The sequence below is a fragment of the Cannabis sativa genome, chromosome 4 (assembly GCF_029168945.1).
Source record: "Cannabis sativa cultivar Pink pepper isolate KNU-18-1 chromosome 4, ASM2916894v1, whole genome shotgun sequence".
Lineage (NCBI taxonomy): Eukaryota > Viridiplantae > Streptophyta > Magnoliopsida > Rosales > Cannabaceae > Cannabis > Cannabis sativa.
This window is the reverse complement of record NC_083604.1, coordinates 20,620,946-20,640,971: the sequence shown is the minus strand read 5'-3', so window position 1 is coordinate 20,640,971 and position 20,026 is coordinate 20,620,946. Positions and strand designations below refer to the sequence as shown.

At 31.5% G+C, this 20,026-nt stretch overlaps 1 protein-coding gene across 1 annotated transcript; it reads left to right on the top strand.

Annotated features, from left to right (window-relative positions):
• The first annotated feature begins 989 nt into the window (after positions 1–989).
• LOC115715012 (uncharacterized) lies at positions 990–4,322 on the top strand. Its single transcript, XM_030643791.2, has 2 exons — positions 990–1,863; positions 3,521–4,322. The coding sequence occupies exons 1-2, from the start codon at positions 1,584–1,586 to the stop codon at positions 3,889–3,891; spliced, it is 651 nt and encodes a 216-aa protein (XP_030499651.1). The 5' UTR covers positions 990–1,583; the 3' UTR covers positions 3,892–4,322.
• The last annotated feature ends 15,704 nt before the right edge of the window (positions 4,323–20,026 follow it).

The following is a 20,026-nucleotide window of genomic DNA, read 5'->3' as shown; positions in this document are numbered from 1 at the left end:
ACACTTAAAAAATTACTACTCCAATAGTTTTCTTAAAAGTGTATTAAGTTTAGCACATGCTAAAAGTTGTGCCAAATTGGACACAAGATATTATATTATACAAAATTTAAACTACAATAAAACTACTTTTTATTTACTATAATGACACTAATTACCATATAACCATTATATAAATGATTAAAGAATGAAAATAATATATATATATTTTTTTTTTGTATATTCTCGATAAAATATTAAATGACCTACAATATAATCATTTTTTTTTTCTTATTTTACATTTTGTGCATTATAACACAATTATAAGTATTGGGCCAAATATAACACAAAGTTTGGATCTTCCATTGGAGATGGTGTAAGACAATCAATTCACAAGGAGTTTAGCAATAGAAACATTTTCTCTTGGAATAATGTTAGGCATCTTAAAGTGTTCAGCACTATAAAAAGTGTCATATTATTATTGGTACAATTTAATATTGGATTGTATAAATTTTAGAGCATTGCTATTAGGCACCAGTGGTGCCTAACACCTTCTCGACATGTCACGTTTCGATTGGCTAGCAATACTCCTTAAAAATTATTATATTAAATTATGTGGGATCCGATACTTAATTGGACCAATAGCAATATTGACACATAAAAGGGTGCTAGGCACCACTGGTGCCCTTTAGCATTTCTCTAAATTTTAATTTAATAAATCATGTAAAAACTACTAACCAATCACATATAGCACATCAATGTGATACTGATATTAGACATCTTAAAATTACTAATAGCAATGTTCTTTTTTTTTTTTTTTTTTTTATTTAAGCGTTTATATATTACAACCATGTTTTACCTGGGACCCGAACCCAGGACCTCCAAGACACACACACCCACCTATGGCCACTTGAGCTAGCCTCAAGTGGTTAATGTTCTTTTTCTTCTTCAACCTAAGTAATAATTTCATTTCATTCCCTTTCAATATAATAATAATAATTTCATTTTCATCAAAGCAAAAACTTTTTAAACTTAGTGATTAAAATGAAATTTCCGGATACTAAAGGGACTAACAGTTAAAATAAAACAAAAACGGACCTTCTCTTTCCCTTTCCATCTGCAGCTCACACATCTCAATAAACTAGTTTTCTTCACATTCATCAAAGATCAAAAAGCTAAGGTCACACTGTAACAGCAATTGCAACTTGTAACCCAAAAATCATCTCTATTGGGTTGTTCAGTAACCCTCATAACCCAACCTTCGCTTTCTCCTTTTAGCTTAGTGCACAGATCTGAGCCCAGATATCATTGGTTTTATGAGTAATCAACCGTAAAGCCTGCTCTTTTTTGCAGCTGAATTTTAATGCATATTTACGAATGAACAAGGGTTTTTGGGTTTATTCTTCTCTTCCTGAAGTGGAAATGACAAATGGGCTCTTCGTTTTTCTGTGAAAAGTTATTTCCTTTATTCTTATGGGATTGATCTCTCAAGTGGGTTTCCGAAAATTTAAAGCCTAAGTTGAGATTAAAAGTGAAAGTTTTTTGTTTTTTTGTTTTTTTTTTCTTTCACTCATCTTTCTATTGTTAGAATTATACAATCGAAAAAGATGATGCAGCTGCTGTTCTTAGTTCTTTTTTCTGAGGGTCTTGTGGCATTTCTTCTTTTGGTAAAGATTGGCCCTTTAAGGGAGCTTGTGATTAAGAGTTTGGATCAGCTCAAAATGAAAAGGGGCACTGTATTAACCATCGCAGGCACTATGTTTGCCATTTTCATGTCAAGCTTTTTTAGCATTGTTAAGATTCAGAACAGAGGTGCAAAACTAGGTTCCATGTCACCCATGGATCAGGTTCTTTGGAGAACCCACTTGCTCGAGGCTTCACTCATGGGTATGTCTTTGTTATTCCCCCTTTTTCTTTCTTTCCTTTTTTTTTTTCCTCTAAGGTCTATGTAATTGTTTGTCAACCGATCTTTGGAATTTGCTTCTCTTTTTTGTATTCTATATGTTTCTATTCATTGATTTGTTTCCTATAAAATATTTTCATACTCTTATAATTGTTCACTGAAAAGTTTGAAATCATAGGAACTTTAGTAAAATTGGGAAACCGGGACTTGCATAATTTTAGTTGTTTATTGTTTGAATTCTTTGGAAGATCCCAATGCAATTAGTTTGGTTTTTATACTGGTTTGACTTGATGAAACAATATATGATGGGTATATAAGACACTTAATCTGCATGGAAGCGATGGGATGGGAGTAATAGAATCTTTTAAGAACATATATAGATATGTTGAGTTTTGAATTTGGACGGATCAAAATGAGGCAACATGATGGCCATACTCAGTTCTCTTTCTCTTTTATGGATGGTTCGGATGAAAGTAGGTGTAGTTGATGTTGGTCATCTTATTATATGGAAAGTAGAATTACATTGTAGAAGTGAAAGAGAATGAAGGAAAAAAGAAAACAAGAATTTAGGTGTGTTAGAGAGTCCCACATTGCTAATGTGTGGACAGATAATAGAATATATAAGAGGAATGGATTACTCTTCTCACTACCAATTGGTTTTGTCTTTTGAGATGGAACCCATTCACCTTATCCCAAATTCTAACAAACATCTTGAGGGGATGTTTTGAGATGGAACCCCATTAAACAACTGCATAAATTTATATTTTATATTATATCTTTATATAGTATGTGTATGTATAACTGAATGCATATACAAGAACAAGATTGTTGGGATATTAGTTTATGAACGGATTGATCATATCTGTGCTTTGATGTAGAAATAATTTCAGAAGAATGTAGCTGATAACTCCTTTTAAGTTGTTGGAATGCTTATTTAACTCTGCCTTTTGACCCTCATATATGTATTGTTGGGCTCTCAAATGAAAAATTTAAACCCAGCTCATGATATGATGACTTGGTCTATTTGACAACATTAATAAACAAAAATCCACATTTCTTGCACAAAATGAATGATAGTGAAGTAAATAGTTTTCACAACATTTTGACGGAAGGGTTTTGATGATTATTGGCTGAGAGCTTGATAGTAATCGTCTAAACCCTTCATTCAAAATGATGCAGAACTTGAAACCGGCATGGATATTGTAGGACTAGGAGATTTTTCTTACATAGTTCAAATGTTGTGGCATTTTGGTCTTGTTTCCTCTCACTTGTAGTTGGCCCTTTTCAAGCATTGTTGTGACTGATAACATCAATCATCATTCTATTAGAACTGACTAATGCAGTGTATTATATATTATGTAAGTGTATATTTTGGCAATAGTTAGCTAGGTTGTTGTAATTATATTTTCTAGACTATAGTTTCAACATTTGCTTTTTTTTTTTTTTTCCAAGTTATGAATTGTCAATTTATCATAATCTTTAAATTGGTATGTTGACCTCATTGGTCATATAAGATGGTGCATTGTAAGGGTTATTAATTATGCAGTGGCTATCATAAGGGCATTTTAATTATATATATAAATATATAAATATATATATTCTACTTGTCTATATCTCTGAAGGCTGAGCTTGATCGTACAGGTTTTACCCTATTTCTTGGTTTCATTATTGACCGAATGCATCATTATCTTCGAAAGCTCATTGGGTTGAGGAGTAACGTTGGAGCTTCAAAGGAAGAACTTGAGAAGCTTCAGAAAGAAAAGTCACAACTTAAAGAAGAGGAGGAGAAACATTCCAAGGAAGTAAAGTTGCTGAAAGAAGAAATTTCAACACTAACGAAAAGTTTGAAAAAGCTCAAGTCAGAGTCTGATGAGAAGGATAAAAGAGTTGAAACTGCCGAAGCACATGTTGCTGCCCTCCAGAAACAAGCTGCGGATCTATTACTCGAATACGATCGACTCTTAGAAGACAACCAAAATCTCCAAAACCAAGCTCTAGGATACAAGAGTTAACAGAAATTTCTAAAGAGAACCTTAAGTCACGCATCAAGGATTGTTTTAGGTTGGCTCGGGTATTTTTGTCAAACCATCTGCTGCCAAGGGTGGTCAATTGCTTGTTTGATGTTAATTTTTTGGTAGTTCTAATGAATGTAGAATTTTGTCAGTTTGCCAATCTTTGCATTGTTTTAACTGATTAAATTGCATTTGCCCATTTGCATACATGATCCTGAGAGTACTTGTGTCTAATATTGAATTAGTTTCTAAAGGAGGATGCTAACGCAACTTTTTCTTCAGATACTGAATGAATGTTCTCAAATATGTGTTATTACCATTTGAACAGTTGCTCACTAGCTAATATCTCTGTATTTTTGTCAGGCAAATGGTGTAACAAACTTTGAGGATAGCTCATCAATTAAAAATGATTAGTGTGATTGTGCTGTTAAGATATTCTCTTTGTAATTATCTTTATTTTTGTGCCTTGCTGGCAGAGATCACCCATCCTTTTTAGAATATTATTTGAAATCATTGTACGGCTATATAATGAAAGGTCTAGATCTCAATCTCATTGAGTTGAGGAAAATTCAATTTCACTATTAGTTTAGAAACTTTAACTTGGTATCAGAGTTATTGTGATGGCTAGTTAGATCTCGATGGGTAGGAATGGTAATCAAACACCAGAGGTTACAGTTGAAGTTGGCTCAGTTGCTACAAGAGGAATTAGTGCACAAAGGACTGCTCAAAACTCTGCTTTGAATGTAGTTGCACAAGAAAACATCAACCAAACTCAAACCCCAAACATTGCAGTGTCTCAATTTGAAAGCACACTCAAACAACCCTTTGTCCTGAAGTTAGATTGAAATAACTTGATGTTGGGATTTATGCCCTAAAAGCAAGTAACTGATAGATAATATATTATAGAATATATAAAATATAATTATAAAATAAATGAATACATTAATTACAGAAGTATAATTAATAAATATCTGAAAATTTCTTATTCATATGGAGATAGTATAATCTTGTAAAGTCGTACAAAAAAATTAAAATTATACAATATGAATAAAACAAGTTGGTGGTGTATTAAAGTAAGGAACCTTTAATATGGAATTATCAAGCATAGTTTACTATACTATTCTCTAGTGTGTGCGATTTTGATTTGAATCACATATGTGAATAGACATGTAGTAAAGGTGTTGTGTATCATTTGATTGTACATGACTAGACCGATATGGAATAACATCTTTCATTAACATGTCATTTACCATAAAAGTGTTATTCATATCACAGTGATGATCTTTAGTAGATCAGTCTGAATCTTGGGTATACATGAACTCCTATTTGTGTTCATTGAGTTTGTCAACTGAAAAAATAGCGAACTGACTCGGAGTCAAATAATCATTGGTTAATCACCAACAAGGAGTCAGGAATAATAAATAAATATAAAGAACACTAGGCTTTATAGAGGTTCGACCCCCTTGTATATGGGTAATGACTTACTCCCCTTTTAGTTGTATTGATTATGAGATAAAACCGAGCAAATCACTAAGGAAGACAAAGTAAATTCTAGCTACGGCTCTCAAATTATTTACGCAGAATATCTTTCAGCGATGTGCTCTTAGATGGGTGAGTATGATTTCAGTTCTAGGTCCCCTCCCCTTGTGAATTCATTAAATATTTATAGGGGCAAGGTTGTTACATTTTGCTCCGTAAAAGGAGTGAGCAAAAAATAAATATCCCTATGTTCTAGGGTGCAGTTACGATCTATTGAAACTCCTTTATTCTCGGATAGATTTGTTGGATCCGAGTTTGGAGGATTCAGTTTGAGATATTTGTGGAAGCTTGTTGAAGAAGAAATCAAGGCTCACGTAGCCTTGTCCGGTATTCTTGAAAATATTCCTTCTGACATGCATATTGGTCACCCGGTCAGGCCTCTCTCAAGACTTGTCTTCTTTTGTGGAATCACTCTGGCAAGGGGATAGGCTTCACAAGCCAAACAGGTTGAGAGGCCTGTTGAGCAGGCTGTGAGGCTTGTTGAGCAGGCTGAGAGGCCTGCTGAGCTTGAGGAAAGGGCTCAACCTACCTAAAGGCCCGTCAAAGATTGTGATGTTATCACAGATAACCCCTTAGGGAGGTATAGTGAGGCAAGGGAGCCTCTGAATGAAGATGGACTGCCATCTTGTGCTGGGACTGATCATGCTGAGGAGGAACTGGCACCCTGGAGCCTTTGCCTCCAAGAGGGGAGCCAAACGCTACTTGGGTGTCTCCTTATAATGTCCTACTGATTAGGCACGCTACAGTGACTTTCTAATTACTGTGCTCACCTTTGCTAATTTAATGCTTTCTTGCAAAATGTGTCAAATTTAAACTTTTATAACTATACATATATATATATCCAAATAAAAAAGTCGAGATCCTGCTTTTCAAATGAATAATCATATTCAAAATACATTTCACAAAAATGTCGCATAGTGACTACAAAATGAAGCTCAAGGCGTCCCGAGACCGAACTCTCTAGGTCAAACCATCTTGACATGTACAATCATCCCCAAGCTCTGGACTCATTATTACTCAGCCTTATCTTTTTCTTTACCTACACATGCAAACAATATCTATGAGTCGACAAACTCAGTAAAAAAAGTATATAACATCTAATATATTATCGACTTGTATTTAGGCACCCATACACTTATCCACAAGGCTTAACATATGATCAAGAACATTCTTAACAACACTACAAGCCATTGTTGGAAATTATTTTACCAGGATCTTAGATCTACTCACAAGTATGTTGTTTAAACATCCTAAATAAGAACTTTCTAAAACGATAAATTAAACCCATATAAAGTTAAGAAAACCTTACATTGATGCAGCGGAATTAATGTCTCATTCCACTTAGATCTCTAACCCTTGATTCCTTTTTGTAGCAGAGTATAATCAAGATCTGAGCCCGAATGTCCTTCTTCTTCAAGTTTTGATCCTTCATAGTCTTCCAATCTATGATTGAGTTACTGCTTGCTGTGTGTGGGCACTTTCTCTTTCACTAGGGTCACGAAAAAGATGAAGAAGAAAAGAGAGAGGGTTTCGGCCAAGGTGTAGAAAGTGGGGAAGGATCAGTTTTCTGAAGAGAGAAAATTCTGTCAGAAAGGCTTATTCAAAGATGTGTATTTGACTGAGCCATCACTTTCTATTTATAGGCAACTACTAGGTTTAGGTTTAGAATTATTTGGCATTAAAATAATGAAAATATTAATTTGAAAAATCAACTTAAGTGGCCGGCCATGGTGTTGTAATGGGCCTCACTTAATTTTGCAATTTTATCAAATTTTATCTCTATTTTCTCAAAAACGCCAATTTTCCAATTCTAACCTTTTAAATGCCAAAACTAATTATTTAATAACTAAAATAGATTATTAAATAATATTGACATTTAATTTAATTATTAATTAGACATATAAAGTCCATTAATAAATAAATAAACCTAGAAAACTCTTTTCCTTACAATTTCACCCCTGCTTAGTGAAAATTCAAAAAATTAGACATAGTCTAACTTTAGAATTATAATTGATCAATCACGAATCAATTAATGAGTCTTACAAGCAGAATGTTCTCAACTAGAATGGGGACCATGGATCTATATGCTGAGCTTCCAATAAGTGAACCAAATTTACCAAGTAAATTTCTACTTATTAATTCTTCGTTGAATCCACTCTTAGAACTTAGAATTGCACTCTCAGACTTATATAGAGCATATTGTATGTTTCACGATATCAATATACTATCTCATTTAACCATTGTTATAATCTTATTGTGATTTAAAGATCCTCTATATAGATGATTTACATCGAGATGGGATTTCTTTACCGTTCTCACCCCTCAATGTATTTTGCCCCTTAAAACACTTTGCTGTTGGGTTTTATGCCCTAAATAAAACTCTTTACAATCTGATTAGTTATCAATATAAGAAATTTAAAGTGATTGATGTTTGCATGAATTTTACATGCTAATGGTTTAATATGTTTAACATGTTTAATATGTTTATTACATTCATACACCCAAAATCAGTTAAATCCAGATCATATGTTTATTCACAATTACAGTATCGTCAACACAGTGGAATGTGATTGTGATCATATGAATCAAAAGTTTTGGTCCCTGTTTCATCAGTGTTATTGGATTTACACTAATGTGATAATCAGCGATGATGTATACTTACACTTGGAGTAAGTGTTATGTTCTTTCCAGGACATTAGTAAAGTATACTAGTTTCGAATGTATGGAGTATACATTGGACTGGACCGATATTGCAACTAAGTTAAGATATTACAAACTTACCGTTATACATATCTTTCCAAGTCAATATCAGTAGTTGATCTTAAGATTAAAAGAATCTAAATCCTGATATGCTTGGGCTCAACTCAGGAGTGCTATTCATGTTCTTAGATTTATTAGTTAAGCCTACTTTCGGGTCAGGGTGATACGTATATTTTGGGAACATGATAGTATGATTGAGTGGGAGTGCTGAACATAAATATGGAATCTATAGCTTCTACTGGTGTATAGAAGTCAAGTGATGATTCCCTTCGAGCTTAGCAAATAGAAGTAAATGGATGAGCTCTTGTTTAACTGACTAATTATTAGATCGCTAAACACCATTTACAGGTAGCTAAGTGTTTTAAGGGGCAAAATACATTGAGGGGTGAGAACGGTAAAGAAATCCCATCTCGATGTAGATCATCTATATAGAGGATCTTTAAATCACAATAAGATTATAACAATGGTTAAATGAGATAGTATATTGATATCGTGGAACATACAATATGCTCTATATAAGTCTGAGAGTGCAATTCTAAGTTCTAAGAGTGGATTCAACGAAGAATTAATAAGTAGGAATTTACTTGGTAAATTTGGTTCACTTATTGGAAGCTCAGCATATAGATCCATGGTCCCCATTCTAGTTGAGAATATTTGTCTTGTAAGACCCATTAATTGATTCGTGATTGATCAATTATAATTCTAAAGTTAGACTATGTCTAATTTTATGAATTTTCACTAAGCAGGGGTGAAATTGTAAAGAAAAGAGTTTCTAGGTTTATTTATTTATTAATGGACTTTTTATGTCTAATTAATAATTAAATTAAATGACAATATTATTTAATAATCTATTTTAGTTATTAAATAATTAGTTTTGGCATTTAAAAGGTTAGAATTGGAAAATTGGCGTTTTTGAGAAAATAGAGATAAAATTTGATAAAACTGCAAAATCAAGTGAGGCCCATTAAACACCATATGGCCGGCCACTTAGATGAGTTTTTCAAATTAATATTTTCATTATTTTAATGCCGAATAAATCCTAACCTAAACCTAGTAGTTGCCTATAAATAGAAAGTGATGGCTCAGTCAAAACACAAGTTTTTCAACAAGCCTTTCTGACAGAAATTTCTCTCTTCAGAAAACTGAGCCTTCCCCAGTTTCTATACCTTGGCCGAAACCTCTCTCTCTCTTTTCTCCTTCATCTTTTTCGTGACCCTAGTGAAAGAGTAAGTGCCCACACACAGCAAGCAGTAACTCAATCATAGATTGGAAGACTGTGAAGGATCAAAACTTGAAGAAGAAGGACATTCGGGCTCAGATCTTGATTATACTCTGCTACAGAAAGGAATCAAGGGTTAGAGATCTGAGTGGAAGGAGACATTAATTCCGCTGCATCAATGTAAGGTTTTCTTAACTTTATATGTGTTTAATTTATCGTTTTAGAAAGTTCTTATTTAGGATGTTAATAAACATACTTGTGAGTAGATCTAAGATCCTGGTAAAATAATTTCCAACATTAGCTACCTGTAAATGGTGTTTAGTGATCTAATAATTAGTCAGTTAAACAAGAGCTCATCCATTTACTTCTATTTGCTAAGCTCGAAGGGAATCATCACTTAACTTTTATACACCAGTAGAAGCTATAGATTCCATATTTATGTCCAGCACTCCCACTCAATCATACTATCATGTTCCCAAAATATACGTATCACCCTGACCCAAAAGTAGGCTTAACTAATAAATCAAAGAACATGATTAGCACTCCTGAGTTGAGCCCAAGCATATCAGGATTTAGATTCTTTTAATCTTAAGATCAACTACTGATATTGACTTGGAAAGATATGTATAACGGTAAGTTTGTAATATCTTAACTTAGTTGCAATATCGGTCCAGTCCAATGTATACTCCATACATTCGAAACTAGTATACTTTACTAATGTCCTGGAAAGAACATAACACTTACTCCAAGTGTAAGTATACATCATCGCTGATTATCACATTAGTGTAAATCCAATAACACTGATGAAACAGGGACCAAAACTTTTGATTCATATGATCACAATCACATTCCACTGTGTTGACGATACTGTAATTGTGAATAAACATATGATCTGGATTTAACTGATTTTGTGTGTATGAATGTAATAAACATATTAAACATATTAACCATTAGCATGTAAAATTCATGCAAACATCAATCACTTCAAATTTCTTATATTGATAACTAATTAGATTGTAAAGAGTTTTATTTAGGGCATAAAACCCAACAAACTCCCACTTGCACTAATATAAAACAAACTGTGCAAATAGGTCAATCTGATGTCTTGATCTTCAGATCAAGTGTAGTATATTTGAATCCACCCAAACTTCTCGAAACTTGTTCATAAATACACTTATGAAACATCCTTTACTATATGCTTTACTCATCAAGGGATACTGAAATCTTTACTGTTTTAAAAGTACATCTGAATTAACAGAGGACATATCTCTCATATTTTAAAATATGTAATTGAGATAATACAGTGTAGACTTTTCTTCAGTGATATAACTTTCTGGTATTTTTGAATAGACCAAGTTATAGTTCTTCTCTGGTAGAGCTTGAATTATTATACAATAATTCCTCCACCCCCAAAGTAAGCACCATCTTATAGAAATCGAAATTAGATGGTGAGATACAAAGACAACTGATACACAGTTCCTTAATATCTAACATATAGATCACTTTCATAAATCTTTCTTGAATATCTTCTAATGTTCCCTATTTGATTACATCTCAGATAGCTCCCACTCAATAGCAGATGTCTGGTTAAATAATACTTTTAACCTCTGATTGTTTGGAGAGTTACCTAGTTGTGACTTTTGTATTAGTGTGAAACTTTAAGTTAAGACTAAGTCATCAACATAGCAGACTAGTATTTTGATGTGAAAAATATATGCCAGAGATAAAGTAATCAAAATTAAGATACCATCAAATTTTATGAGGATTAAGAATTCTTGGTTCAAGTCATTCGAATGGACTGAACTAGAGTTCTTTATCTTATTCTCATAATTCTGATAAGCTATACCTATCCATGTGAATGGTTAGATTTGCTTTTCAGTAGTGTTCTTAAGTACCTATCACAATTATCAACCTAATGAAGATGGGTATAGAACTTTAAAATTCTCCCACTCAATTAAGGTAGTGTGAAACTTTAACAAAGAACTTTCAAAGGTATCAAACTTTTACTTACAACAGTAAAAACGAAATGGAACATACAATCAAGATCAAGAATTTATATTGACAATAGCTGACTCATTATATTACTTCCATGTTTAAACAAGATATGTGTTTCATAGGGAATTTTGGAATAGACTCCACCCCTAAGAATATACATGTAGGGTACTATGGATAACTTCCACCCCTAAGTATATAGAGATTATGATCCACCCCTAAAGGTTGTAAAGATCATGATTCTCTTAGTGTGATAGAGTTTATGTGGAGTTGAATACTATCCAGAGTTCATTAGATATAAAAGATCGTTGAACTGCATAGTTTTCTTAACTTTTCTCCACCCCTATCAGATCATAAGATCCTTTTATTAAACAAATTCTTAATAATTGTATGAGAATTAACAATTATTAATAAACATAGAAATAGTTTCTAGTGTTTATTTAATATAACTCTATGAAGAGTTGTAAATATTATAGAATTTGCATCAATAATAAAAACACTTACACATACAATCATACAAATATAATGTGGTAATAATTGATGAAGATAAATTAAATGAAGCTCAATCTCATTAATTGCAATAGGGAATTTCGAAAAAAAAACTTTATTAATATTAAAAAAAAATGTATTGCAACAATATGAGAGAAACAGGGATAAATATCCCTAACTAAAATTTGAAATCCAAATTGTCTTTAAACTAAAACAATTAATTCAAAACTTGAAGAGCTTCATCTTCATCTGGACGATTTCACCCTTTATTCCAGCTTTCTGATCCAACTCAATTGAGTTCAAGTAGCTTGGCCTATTAGAAGAAGAAAACAAATAAACAAAGTTAGTCCATAATCATAAATCCAATTGGATAACAATTCACTAAACTCTTAAAGTTTATAATTTGAAATACCTTGTTTCTTTGCAAGAAGTTTAGGACACTGGGGTTTCCAATGACCTTTCTCATTGCAGTGGAAACACTTTCCTTTAAGTGTAGCATCACCAGAAGGAGCAGCCTTTTTCATGGCTTTTGTTCGCTTCTTGGTGTTCTTCCACTTCTTCTTCGATTTGGGCTTTGAAGCAGAGGCAACATTTGCTTCAGGTTTTATCGTCCCACTACCATTCCCAGGATTGTGAGGTTTACTCCCTTTCTTCTTGGGTCCTCCAATCAAATTTTCATAAGTTTGAAAGGTCATTGACTAATTCATGAAAGTCAATTTCCTTCTTATTCATGACATAATTTGATGTGTATGGTAGAAATGCTGGAGTCAGGCTATTCAAGATAAGACTAACTTGAGTAGCACTGTCCATTTCAGCACCATGATCCTGGGCTTCTTGGAAATAACTAGACATGAGGAGAACATGGTCACGCACGTTTTGATGAGGTTCCATCCGTGCATTAATGTACTTCTTAGTCGCGTCAAAGCGTGACTGAAGTGATGCCTTACCGAATAGCTCATTTAACTTCGTCATTACTTCAGCAGCCTTCTCGGTTTTAGAAAACCGAGTTTTGAGGGTGTCAACCATGCTAGAAAGCATAAAGTATAGAGCTTTGTCATTTGCTTTCTGCCAACGCTCATACTTTTCTTTCACAGCTTTGGAAGCATTGTCCCCAGGCACTTCAGGTGACGGCTCGCTTAAAACAAACAAGGCACTTTCTCCTATGAGAGCAATATTAATGTTCTCATTCCATTTATTAAAGTTAGATCCATTCAGCTTGTTTTCAGTCAACAGTGATAACATGGGATTCATTTTGGTAAACAGGATACTACAAAATAATAGAAATCAACAAATAGAAATTAATAATGGTTTAACACACAAAATCAATTCAGAAATTATATGCACATAGCAAGTAGGAATGATATGAGAAAATACTTAAAAAATTCAATCCTAAATAATTTCCAAGGTTTTCAACAAACTGATATCAGTGTCCCGTTTAGGCGAGAGTCAAAGCTACCATCCATTGAATAGAGTTGTCAGCTCATCTAAAATGTTAAACATTCTAGCAACCTTTTATTCTATTAAGATTGGAATCCAGCGTTGTCCCGTTTAGGCGAGAGTCAAGGCTATTCTATCTTATGAGCTTCTACCATTGTTTCGCAATTCGCAAGTCAAATATGGTCGCCACCATTAGGGTGATCTATAAAATATAAAACACTTACAAACCACCTATCATGCGAGATTAAACGGTGCGAAATTGCTAATGAACGTTCCTCCATTAGGGAGGATTACTCACTAAAACAAACGCGGTGTAAAACCCACAATGGAGATCGAATATCTTAATAATAATAAAGCTCATTATTTAAAATGTATTTTCTTTATTATTCTAATAAATAAATCTCATTAAATTCTAAATTAAGAATTAAAATTCAAAAATAAGAATTTAATATAATATTTATAAAATTATACTTAGATGGTGATTGAAATAAAATTAATTATTTCCATCTTAGTAATAATCTTAAATATAAATATTAAGGAAATTAATTTAAGTTGAATTAAATAAATAATTAGCAACTTAAAAATTTCCTTTGAGAATATATTTATTGGGTTCGAAAATTTAAAGTATATAAAAATACAATTTTCAAAAATAATAAAAATAGAAAAGAAATACTTCAAGCAAAAATATCACCTATCTAGATATTCTTTGACTAGTTAATTCAATTTCTAATAATATATATATATTAAATTCATTTATTTAAATTAATCAATTAAATGAAAAAAATCATTGATTGAAGTTGGTCCAAGAATTAATTAAAATAAATAATTAATTTACAACTCAATCTATTTTTCAAAATAAAAAATTCGAAAATATTGCATAAATAAAATGCAAATTTCGAAATTGATTAAGAAAATAAAGGAAAATATATATATATTGAAAATTATTTAAATTTAAGTTGAAAAATTAAATTTCAACCTAAAAATAATTTTCTATTTAATTAAGTGTCATGAAAAATCAATAAATATTTAAGTATCATGATGAAAATCAACTTAGATATTTAGATTCTTCAAGTTAATTAAATGTATTAAATTCAAGAAATAATAATTAAGTGTAGAGAAGGCTTAATTATTAATTTCTATTTAATACTAGGAAAAATATACTTAATAAAATTGTACCAAAATTAATTATTTAAATAATTAATTTCACAAAGTATAATTTTCCTATTTAAATATTAGAAATAATAAGTAGTCTAGAAATTACTATCTAGAAAATATCTTATTTGACTAAGTATCTTTTCAAAAAATTTGAAAAATATCTAATTTAAGTTAGATAGAAAAAATCTAAAACTTAAATAATTTCAAATTTAGATTTAATTAAATATCACAAATTAAGTTGTAACCACTTAATTTGAAGATATCTTTTTAAAGTTAATATTTGAAAAGATATTAACCAAAAAAATATCTAAAATATTCCATTTTAAGTTAATATTTGAAAAGATATTAACTTAAAAAATATCTTAAGAATCTTTAATAACTAATGCCTAGGATTCCTCAACTTGATTTAAAATTTAAATCAAATATTCAAATTTAAGTTAGATAAGAAAAATCAGTTGATACAACTAATTTATAACTTAAATAGGAATATTTAATTAAATAAGCTCTAGAAAGAATCTTAGTTAGTTAAAATTCTATATTTAATTAAATACAAGAAAAATACAAATAGTTTGTCTAGAAATAATATCTAAACTAAAAGTGTTTTTCTTAAAATTAACTTTAAAATATTAAAATGAAAATAAATTTCATATATTTTAAAAGTTAATTATGTTGCTAATTCAATTTTATTAGGTCAAACTAATATAATTAACCTAGGACAGTTATTCAAATCAGGCAAATGGGCCTTCACAATTGGGGTAGTTCATGTGAGGGGGTGCTGGGTTCAGTATGTCGTACCCACTTCTATGGCTCCCAACTCTCACACAAGGCCCAAAAGAGAGGAATTTAACCTTAAAATGAATAACTGTTATTAATTGAATAGGTCCAATAACTAGATGGACCTAAATAAAATCTATCATGGTGTGACATTTTATTTAGCAACAACCTATATGCATCTATATTAAAATAAACATATAGGCTCACACAGGCACACTTTGGATGGATCCTATCATGTTGCTAGGTCATACACAGATGAAAGAAGATTGTAAAATTTACCTGTTACAAATTATTAACTTGACCAAGGGAGCCATCAGATCATTAGATCTGGCAAAAAGTAACCATGGCTATTTGCAATCAAGTAATAATAGGTTTTGAAAACTTACACACAAGCTAAAACCACATACTCCTGCAACAAGGTTAGTTGGATAGTTGGAAGTAGGATTTATTTAATTTTAAATAAATAATTTCGAAAAATAAATAATTAAATAATTAAAAAATATTTTAATTTTCGAAAAAATAAAATTAAAAAAAATATTTAATTTCGGAAATAAAAAAAATTTAAATTTTGAAATTTAAAAAAAAAATATTTAAAAATAAACCTACTTTTTGAAAAATTAGGTTTCAATCAACCTAAATATCATTTCAAAATTTGCTAACTACTTTTAAAAATTAAATGTTATTTTAAAAATAAAAATAAAATAAAAATTAGAAAAGATAAATAAAATATCTTTTCAGATTTTAAATTTAATTTAAATAAATAAAATAACAAAATTTAAAAGTTAGCAAAATATCTTACATCTATTTAAAATTACATGATTATAAATATCTTATTTTAAATTTAAATAAGGTCAAAATATCTAAAAAGATTTAATTTAAAAAAAATATATAAAAAATCTGACCTTTAAATTTAAAAATAAGATAAGATATAATCAAATTTAAAAATAAGATAGATTTTTTAAGCAAGAAGATAGATACTAATTCTATTCAAATTCAAATTACACTAATATCTTGAATTAAATTTAAAAAATATTAAATTAATTCAGAATGATAATTAGAATTGAATTAGTAATAGTAATAGTATATATACAAAACTATACAAAAAATCGAAAGTTAATTCCATGAAAAAGCATGAAAAATCGAAGAAAAACGAAAAAATTGTGAATTGTACGGACAGTTTTGCGATCGCAGGAAAATTTCAGCACAGCCCCGATTTTTTCAAATCTTCAAAAATTCATAACTAATTCAAATAAAATCCAAATTGAGTTCTGTAAAAGGCTAAATTGCTTAATTTTTTCCATACTATCCATTAAAAATAATTCAAGAAACAAAATCACAATTATTTTTCACGAAAATTTACAAACATCAATCAATCATCAAATAACAATCAATACAACATGATACCATCCAAAAACAAACAAACAATCGTTTTAAAGTCCAAATTTCATGTAACTAAATCAATTACCATGGCTCTAAGGCCAGTTGTTGGAAATTATGTTACCAGGATCTTAGATCTACTCACAAGTATGTTGTTTAAACATCCTAAATAAGAACTTTCTAAAACGATAAATTAAACACATATAAAGTTAAGAAAACCTTACATTGATGCAGCGGAATTAATGTCTCCTTCCACTCAGATCTCTAACCCTTGATTCCTTTCTGTAGCAGAGTATAATCAAGATCTGAGCCCGAATGTCCTTCTTCTTCAAGTTTTGATCCTTCACAGTCTTCCAATCTATGATTGAGTTACTGCTTGCTATGTGTGGGCACTTACTCTTTCACTAGGGTCACGAAAAAGATGAAGAAGAAAAGAGAGAGGGTTTCGGCCAAGGTGTAGAAAGTGGGGAAGGCTCAGTTTTCTGAAGAGAGAAAATTCTGTCAGAGAGGCTTATTCAAAGATGTGTATTTGACTGAGCCATCACTTTCTATTTATAGGCAACTACTAGGTTTAGGTTTAGAATTATTTGGCATTAAAATAATGAAAATATTAATTTGAAAAACCAACTTAAGTGGCCGGCCATGGTGTTGTAATGGGCCTCACTTAATTTTGCAATTTTATCAAATTTTATCTCTATTTTCTCAAAAATACTAATTTTCCAATTCTAACCTTTTAAATGCCACAACTAATTATTTAATAACTAAAATAGATTATTAAATAATATTGACATTTAATTTAATTATTAATTAGACATATAAAGTCCATTAATAAATAAATAAACCTAGAAAACTCTTTTCTTTACAATTTCACCCATGCTTAGTGAAAATTCATAAAATTAGACATAGTCTAACTTTAGAATTATAATTGATCAATCACGAATCAATTAATGAGTCTTACAAGCAGAATGTTCTCAACTAGAATGGGGACCATGGATCTATATGCTGAGCTTCCAATAAGTGAACCAAATTTACCAAGTAAATTTCTACTTATTAATTCTTCGTTGAATCCACTCTTAGAACTTAGAATTGCACTCTCAGACTTATATAGAGCATATTGTATGTTTCACGATATCAATATACTATCTCATTTAACCATTGTTATAATCTTATTGTGATTTAAAGATCCTCTATATAGATGATTTACATCGAGATGGGATTTTTTTACCGTTCTCACCCCTCAATGTATTTTGCCCCTTAAAACACTTAGCTACCTGTAAATGGTGTTTAGTGATCTAATAATTAGTCAGTTAAACAAGAGCTCATCCATTTACTTCTATTTGCTAAGCTCGAAGGGAATCATCACTTAACTTCTATACACCAGTAGAAGCTATAGATTCCATATTTATGTTCAGCACTCCCACTCAATCATACTATCATGTTCCCAAAATATACGTATCACCCTGACCCAAAAGTAGGCTTAACTAATAAATCAAAGAACATGAATAGCACTCCTGAGTTGAGCCCAAGCATATCAGGATTTAGATTCTTTTAATCTTAAGATCAACTACTGATATTGACTTGGAAAGATATGTATAACGGTAAGTTTGTAATATCTTAACTTAGTTGCAATATCAGTCCAGTCCAATGTATACTCCATACATTCGAAACTAGTATACTTTACTAATGTCCTGGAAAGAACATAACACTTACTCCAAGTGTAAGTATACATCATCGCTGATTATCACATTAGTGTAAATCCAATAACACTGATGAAACAGGGACCAAAACTTTTGATTCATATGATCACAATCACATTCCACTGTGTTGACGATACTGTAATTATGAATAAACATATGATCTGGATTTAACTGATTTTGTGTGTATGAATGTAATAAACATATTAAACATATTAAACCATTAGCATGTAAAATTCATGCAAACATCAATCACTTCTAATTTCTTATATTGATAACTAATCAGATTGTAAAGAGTTTATTTAGGGCATAAAACCCAACAGCCATGTACCACATGCACTAAGTATCGCTACTTACTAGTGTTGGTGCTAAACTGTACCTCGAGTACTATTGAATATTGTACCATATGCACTACGTACTTAACCGTACTAATGTTGGTAACACTGTGAAAGTGCAACTAGTAGATTTTAATGATTCAAGTTACCAAGTTGTACATCTTTAGATTGATTGATTTCAAGATATGAGTTATGAACATGAATTAAACTTCAAGCTGTAAATCACACATCAATTTTCAAGCTTCATCTGCACTGAGAACACATCTCAGTCGACTAGTGCTTGGGTTCCCCGAACCAGGGTAAATTTATCCATTAATTATCAAAGGTTCATATTACAATTTCCAATTCTCTCTAAAGGAATCAAATACAACCTTTACAGCAATTAGTAATGAATTACCAACGACAATCAAGAACACTGATTGATAATGCACAATCCCTTGTGCAAAGAATCGAGCTCCTCTTCAACATGTCTTCAATCTGAAATCCCTTCAGATCTGATGATGAAGATGACACCGAAATCCCTTCGCCTTGAACTCAACAATTTGCATTCGCATCATTCCGCCATTGATGAACACTCTCAAGCTCCAAGATCTAACCTATAATCACAACAACAAGAAACAAGATACGACTATCTCTACAGAAACAACCGAAATAACTGTCTGAACGATTTAATGGATAATCACTTTACTAACAGAAACTGACTATATATATCCACAAAATAAGTCCACCTGGCACTAACTAACACTTAAATGAGACTCTTGTAAACAAACGTTAGTGCAGATATAACAGACTAAAAATCCAGATACGACTAGACATTGAACTATTCAAACACTGTCACAAAATAATAACACTGACATTCTCCCCCTTGACAGGTTATGTTCAATGACTAACACACAAAACTAAAGACCAAAAAATATTAATAAACCAGATATAAAAGTCTTTAGGAATATAAACAAAGCCACTACAAAAGCGAAACGAATTACATATATCTCCCCCTTCATTGAATATGATCTGTGGGTTCCTGTGCTGTGCCAGACTCCCCCTGGGAAGGTGGTCCTGTCGACACAAAGGGTGTTGCAGTGTCAGCTGGAGGATCTAGATCAGGTTGTGCTGAACTAGTGACAGGATCAAAGGCTGAAGGCTCCCCCTACATATGTGCATTATTCCCAGATGTGTCTGATGATGCGCCAAACGAATCACGATGAAACTCAGGCAGAGAGATGTCAGGCAGAGAATCCCCAGGAAAATGGTGCAAAAGAGTGGACTTGATAGAGCAAACCATTTGATACATTGAGGCCTCAAAGGCAAGCTGACGCTTTTGATCCTTCTTATAGCGTTTGGCAAAAGATTGAAACTCAGTAAAC

Bases quoted from the DNA above. Each gene is read 5' to 3' on its own strand.
- LOC115715012 (XM_030643791.2), top strand. From the start codon at position 1,584: ATGATGCAGCTGCTGTTCTTAGTTCTTTTTTCTGAGGGTCTTGTGGCA. The intron at 1,864-3,520 runs GTATGTCTTTGT...TTGATCGTACAG, and splicing joins GCTCGAGGCTTCACTCATGG to GTTTTACCCTATTTCTTGGT.